This window comes from Lytechinus variegatus, chromosome 1, assembly GCF_018143015.1.
Source record: "Lytechinus variegatus isolate NC3 chromosome 1, Lvar_3.0, whole genome shotgun sequence".
Taxonomy (NCBI): Eukaryota; Metazoa; Echinodermata; class Echinoidea; order Temnopleuroida; family Toxopneustidae; genus Lytechinus; species Lytechinus variegatus.
The window spans coordinates 87,500,537-87,507,572 of record NC_054740.1 but is presented as its reverse complement, the minus strand read 5'-3'; the positions used below and the strand labels follow the sequence as shown (position 1 = coordinate 87,507,572).

Sequence of the window (7,036 nt, the reverse complement as noted above, 5' to 3'; positions counted from 1 at the left end):
GGGGGGCTAGATATAATCGTTATTATGATCTCCCCGGCTATTTCAAATATCACAATTATATCAATCGGGAAGAAAATTTATTTGTTATAGGAAATCGACCAAATAATAATAACATACAGTTGATTTTAAAAGAAATCAAATTTGATGGAGACGAAATGTCCACCGTTTTTTGACTGATGACCATTCTGCTACTTCTTTTTGGTCTTGTTATTAAATTGTCTTGTTCGATTGCTACGATTCCTCGCATATTTCAAAGGATAAATGCAACAGACCCCAATCCAATCCATGGTGCTTATATAGTATCAGGCTGAAGTGAACAGAGTAACCTCTCTTCACTCCCTCCTGCTACTACCCAAACCATCGCTACTCAAGCCATATTCAGCTGGTTACACTTCGTAATTCCGAAGGTTCTTTATTCCGAAGGTTCGTAATTCCGAAACACGTAAATTGCCTACCTCGATGTTTGTTAATCCGAAAACGTAAAAGGGTTCGCTAATCCGAACATTTGTGGCGTTATTCCGAAGGTTCATTTTCGGACTAACGGACCGTTGGAATTACGAATCTTCGGAAGTACGAACCTTCGGAATTACAAAGCTTCGGAATTACGAATGTATGCGATTCAGCTTATCTCATCTGGTTTACAGTACTTTTTAGGAATTTACTCACTTTCAAGGAAAGAATATCTGTAATTTCCTCTTTTGCATCTTTTCTCGTCTTTCCATTTCAATTTTTTCTGCCTGTATTTCCTTCCACTTCTTCATGTTCTTCATACTACACATGGTGAACAGTAAACCTCCGCGTTAAAAAAAAATACACTTCGAAAAAGTCCTGGGAATTGAAAAAGAAACAACCTGGGGATAGTTTCTATGTATATTCTTGCGTTTGGGTCTCATCTATCAAATGAAAGTAAACATCTTAAAAGAACTTGAGTGAGCATTGTCCATTTTTTATTAAGCTCGCAAAAATCGGTTTGCGCAGATATGCTAATTTTCATGCCGTGTCAAAAATAATAGGCGAAAACAAACTGACCGTCCCGTGCATCTGTCATACATTTATCATAATTTTTTAGCCAATTGAAATAAGACAAATACATTTAAACATTCTGGAACACCCAAATTAACATCTTAACCCAGGGTAAGCAAAACCTTTACCTTTTTTTCTGCCAGCTGGATCTGAGGACGTAACTGAATGTAAACAAAAGTTTATTTCTCTCATCTCCAACATTTTCTTTCACTAATTTGTCATCATTTAAAGTGGGGTTATATATTCCATATATGTATATTCATATTCCATTTATTACTTGTTTCTCCACACTTTTCCCAAGCTTGACAATAATTAAGAAAACGAAAATCAAGCCTAAGCCGTTTCATGTGAATCACAGCTCCATGTAAAGCAGATATCATCACGATGGCCTCCTCAGTGTGTGAGTGTGTGAAGAGGGGGAGGGGCGCAATGGCGCTTTATGAAGTGTTTTGGGCAAGAAAATAAGTTATGAAAGTAAAAGATAACTTTGAATCAATCTTCCTAGCTAAATTCCATGTGTTTTTCACGCTGTCTATTTTTATTTATATGTATATTTCCAAGTTCTGCGCAAATCATTTTTTCATGAACTTTTCAAAAGTATGTGGTGCTCACTCAAGCGGAAAGATTTTTCGACAGTCATATCGTATTTGGCTTAAAGAGATCTGTTTCCACGTGGAAAAAACTTCGGGATATTACAAAATACATAGTTTACAGGATGATTTCTAAGTGTAAACTTTTTTACACGCACTGTATAGGATAAAAACTATAATTCAGACACAAACAGCGATTTCTTATGATTTTGATAATCGTCTCTGCGACTCATTTAGCTTATGCCAAATCTTCTCAAATGTAATCACTTTTGGTGTTGCAATTTATCCTCCTCATTAATAAATAAAATTCATGTGAAATTTGTCCACCACGTAGGGCCTACTATGAAACCAAACCTCATGCTTTTGCGAATTTGACACCCAAGTATGAGTGATATCTGCATACCCAAGGCTTAAAGGGATGGTCCGGGCTGAAAGTGTGTATAACTTAATTCACTGAGCAAATCGCCGAAAATTTCATCAAAATCGGATAACAAATAATAAAGTTATTGAATTTTAAAGTTTAGCAATATTTTGTGAAAACAGTCGTCATGCATATTCATTAGGTGGGCTGATGATGTCACATCTACACTTTTTCTTTTGTATTTTATTACATGAAATTAGGTTCATTCATTTTTTTTTCCTCCAAGAACAAAAAAAAATTGGATTGACAACTGATTTAGTGCATTAGATATTTATTGCTGCTTATAAGGGAGACATATTATTTACACAAATATGAAATAATGACAAAATTATGATTCTATGTAATAACATAAGAAAACGGAAAGTGCCGTAACACATCAACTGCAGAAAGCACACATAATTTACAATTGTGATCAGAAGATTGGTAACACTGGGGTAAAGTCTGAATTCTTAATCTATAACATGACTCCTAAAAGTGATCACTTGATCATCCTTACGTCCAAGTTACTTCAAAGTTATGATGACATAAAAAATATCTTCGGTTAACATGTCAATGCATTTAATGACGACGTCGCCATCGGAAAAACGACGTGCCGCCAATCTCACTTCTGCCACACAGGCGAGTCTCCTTGTATAGTCTTCAAGAGTGTTGAGACATAATCAGTCAAAAGCTCACAAACTCTTTTTTCTCAGGACGTAGATTCATTTTTTTTTCAGTCAACAAAATTATAAAATCAAATCTTTACAGAATTTTCGCACATAAAATTTCAATAATAGAATAAAAAGTGAAAAATCAGGGAATGAAATATTGCCTACCTAGAATTTGAATATAACATTTCCTCTCCCAGACGGAGTTATATTTTTCCCAAACCGATATGTAATGTAATCTCAACTTACATTGCAACATTGCTAGAACACAGAATATAATCCCAATCTATATATTGCAAGATTAGAACACAGAATATAACTCAACTTATATGGTAAGATTACTAGAACACTAATATAATCACAAATTACACTACAAAATTCCTAAAACACGAATATAATCCAACTAATATTGAGAAAGATTGCTTAAAGACGGAATACGATCAAGGCGTTCTCTACTTTAATCGTAAGCTTAAACACAGAAAGTCCCAATACAGTTCAATAATGCAATAAAACTGTGAATACCAACAAACAAGCTATAATAATTAAACACATCTAATTAATTCAAATGAGTCTTTATCAACACTGAATAAATGGTAATAAGTAAATCAATGAAATAAGACAAAGCCTATATAGCGCAATTGATTTTGACAGTCAGTAGTCGGACTAAGCTCCCCGGTGTTAATATTAAAGAGCAGAAAGAAAACCTTTCTGTTCTTTATCTTTATTTCACTCGTTGATCTTCATTCTTCAAAAGTGGAATATTTTACAATACATGTACATTCATTTAAAAATAACAAAAAGAGTTGCGATCAAACGCAGCTAAAAAAAATTCTCAACTTGATTTTCAGCCAATGAAGCACCCGTATTCGGGACTTGCGTTTAAGGAATGTGAATGTGTATCGTACGCGAGTCCAATATAAAACACTAATCCCGTGTTTACACTTGATCGGCTTTTGCATCGGCCTTTTCATAGCGTGTAAACGCGATTAACTTGCAACTTGCTCTCGGTTCAGAATCGGCTTTTTTTACTACGTGTAAACAGAAAGCCGATTCTGTGTAGGCAATTGGTGCTCATTTCATTTACTTTACCATTGTAACGTAATTGTAAGCGCACGGATCCAGCGTTGTCTTTATTATGACGTATATTGTTGGTGTGCTTATAAATATATCATTTCAGGTTTTTTCATCAGCTCGCGGTTCTGAACCGCGAGCTGTAACAGCGTGTAAACCATAGAGTTAGTACGTATTTAACTCTATATCTGTGTTGCTGATCCATCACGGATGGTTTGCTATGTGGTTGTCGACAGACCACCTCCTTCTATGCGGAATTCCCTCAAAACTAGTGAGTTCCGACTTTAAAGCAAACTGCATAAGCAGTTTCGTTCTCACAGTTAGCTCCTCTGAACTGGTACCAGAAGTATCCATTTATGTGAGACATTTTCATCTGGAGACATCTTTCTTCGAGGTTAGAAATCGTCACTAATGCAGGAAAAGACATGAAGAAGTGAATATAAATGTGTTGATTATGATTATTACATTAAACATCTATTTGAACTGTTTTAAATTTCGATCTCAAAAGATACCAAAGAAATAGAAAAAATGGAATTAGTTTTAAGGTGTTAAAACTGTGGAATTCAGAACAATGGCGGTAAAAGACATTGATGATATGAGGAGTTAATGTCTCAATGCAGACACACTGGGCACATGCCGGGTAAATCGACTTGGTCGGATTAAGGTAAATTTCGTTTACAGTTGCAACTTTATGTGCCAGACCGTTACTTTTGAATTTTATTGATGACATGCTTCTTCGATTTCCTACTCATCCATAATGGCTTGATGCTGGGTGAATAAGGACAGCCTCGTTCAAAGCACATACCCTAATATCATGATATGTATATATATATATATATAAAATTCAGATCATTAAATTATCATGTGTATACCTATGTTTTTAATAAACACCGAGTCATACATGTACATCTCCAGTGTGTCCTGCAGGCTCGAATCGACGTCTCCAACATCGACAAAATAGACCAAATTCGTGATCATCTTCATCATTTCAAGAATTGTGTCAGTGTTCTCAATAACAAGATCGTGGGTAGAATTCTGACAATGAAGCCACAACCAGATGGAGTCTCCATCACTATCCCCCATGGCGCAGGTTTCGGGCAATGCATCGACAATGGTTTGCAACATTCTTTCACTAGTAGGAAAGAAGGGCCTCATATCGTCACGGTATTCATTTGCACACATGCGGTCTGCTTTCTTCTTGGTTACATTCCAACACGATATGAAAATTTCAAGGCCGTCTTTAAATGAATAAGAATGAGAAAAATATAAATATTTCAGGTATATACATACACACACACACTCCCTCACACACACACACTTTTTTTCGCCTTTTTTTAAGTCTTCATTCAGATATTATCACATTTTCACATTTTTCATACATATAGGTAATAAATCGAATACATGTATACAAATTAAAGTGAAGTACACGTATACAGCAATATAACAAATGAAATAATATACACACACACATATATATATTATATTAGCAAATAAACACTGAGGAAGGCCGGGTGGCGAAGTCATTACAACTATAAAGTGTAACTCGCCTATGACCGGGGTAGATATTGGTCTTATCATTTATATACATGGCCAAAACCCCTTTCTTTCCCCTGCCAAGTCCCCCTCCCAACACACACTTCCAAAAAGAAAAGAAATGGGACAAGATAGCATGACAAAAACGAAGAAGAGGAATTGTGACTTTTCTTAGCAAAAATTGTGATTTGGGTTTCTTCAAAGATTGACGCATTATTTAGGAGATATTTTTAAATTCCTTATTTTGTCTGTGAATCCATGACTATTCGTAATTCCGTGATTCAAACTTCATTATATTAGTATACTGAAATAGATTTTGTTGGTAATAATGGATTGACACATACCTGGATCATCTCCGTCGTACCAATAGTCTCCACTGGAGTATAAATAGTTTAAATCTAGACAGTAAATACGTAACCAGAATAGACATTGTAATTTTAAAAATAAATCGATAACATATTTCCATAGGTCCTAGATCGTCAAGGTGAACATCAATGTGGATGTAAAATAGATACAAAAAAGTATTAGATTGAATAATTAACAATAAAATAAATATTATATTTCTATGTATGAAGTATACACACACACACACATATATTATATATACTTCATATAGAATTTGTATATATACCCTTTTTACCTGCATGGATTGACTTAGCAGAGAACGAATCTTTCTCTTGTTCAAAGGAAGATGTAGTTGTTGGCATATCTATTCCGAGAAAGTCTGAGAATAGATTCAAATAAATAGAAGTATTTTGCATAATCTTCATGATTTGATGGGAAACTTTGAGGAAAAAAAGTGTAAATCGTTATGCTACTGCTAAGGAGAGGAGAGAATAGGACCTCCTCGTGAAAATCTTGCAATAATTTCGCCTGTTTCAGTATCAGAATGTCACAATTTACCTTTTAAGCGTTGACTGTGGCATTATGCTTGGAACAGTCAACTCCTTCTCAGGAGTTGCTTTATACCCCCTTCTCTCCCTCTTCCATAGAGTTTTCTTCCCGGGGGAGGGGCGCACTTGCATTGACGAGTGGATACCATGCGCGACCATTGGGTCTCGAAAAGCACCCAAAACACGTGTTTTCCATATTCTGAAAATGCACCCCTTAACAAAGATTGGCGTGTGAAACCCTACCCTAACAGGTATTGGAAACAAAACGATACTCTTGGCAAGAATTCCCTGAAATGAACTCCTAAACAACTACAGGAATATTTCATTGTTATGTCACGGGTCCGTCGGTCTTCGGTCTTACCTTTACCCTTTACACACCATTTGGTTTTCGGCCCCACCTTCCACACCTCGCGCAAATCGGACTCTAAACGCGTACATTTTGATTTTGTTTTATCATCCCAGCAAATTTTACCCTAAACACATAGCTTTCCTAGCAAAATAGATACCCCTTTTTCATTATTCTAGTGTTTTGACACCCTTATCAGGTTACGTATAACGTGCCCTATCTTGAAAAAGTCACCCTTTTACGTGTTGTTTGGTCGCGCATGGTATCCACTCGTCAATGTAATTGCCCCCCCCCCGGGGGGGGGGGGTTCTTACCTGTTGTGGACATTATTTCAGTTGTTGTGACATCCTGAATCTGAGTAGTATCTATATTCAAGATGGATTGAAAACGGACAAACGAGTCTTTCAACCTAATTAACATTAAAGGAATTAGCATATTGAGAAATCCTGAAAATATACCGTATAACTATACGTCAAATGCGTTTTAGGAAATTGCTAGTCAGGTGTTCTATG

At 35.8% G+C, this 7,036-nt stretch overlaps 1 protein-coding gene across 1 annotated transcript; it reads right to left on the bottom strand.

Annotated features, from left to right (window-relative positions):
- Nucleotides 1–4,020: 4,020 nt before the first annotated feature.
- LOC121432152 lies at nt 4,021–6,881 on the bottom strand. Its single transcript, XM_041630012.1, has 4 exons — nt 6,839–6,881; nt 5,630–5,683; nt 4,625–4,990; nt 4,021–4,160 (listed from the first exon to the last, which is right to left on the bottom strand). The coding sequence occupies exons 1-4, from the start codon at nt 6,849–6,851 to the stop codon at nt 4,021–4,023; spliced, it is 573 nt and encodes a 190-aa protein (XP_041485946.1). The 5' UTR covers nt 6,852–6,881.
- Nucleotides 6,882–7,036: the final 155 nt, after the last annotated feature.

Bases quoted from the DNA above. Each gene is read 5' to 3' on its own strand.
- LOC121432152 (XM_041630012.1), bottom strand. The intron at 4,991-5,629 runs GTATGTGTCAAT...ATTCATTTAAAG, and splicing joins GTACGACGGAGATGATCCAG to ACGGCCTTGAAATTTTCATA. The intron at 4,161-4,624 runs GTATACACATGA...TTCCTGCATTAG, and splicing joins GGTGTTTATTAAAAACATAG to TGACGATTTCTAACCTCGAA.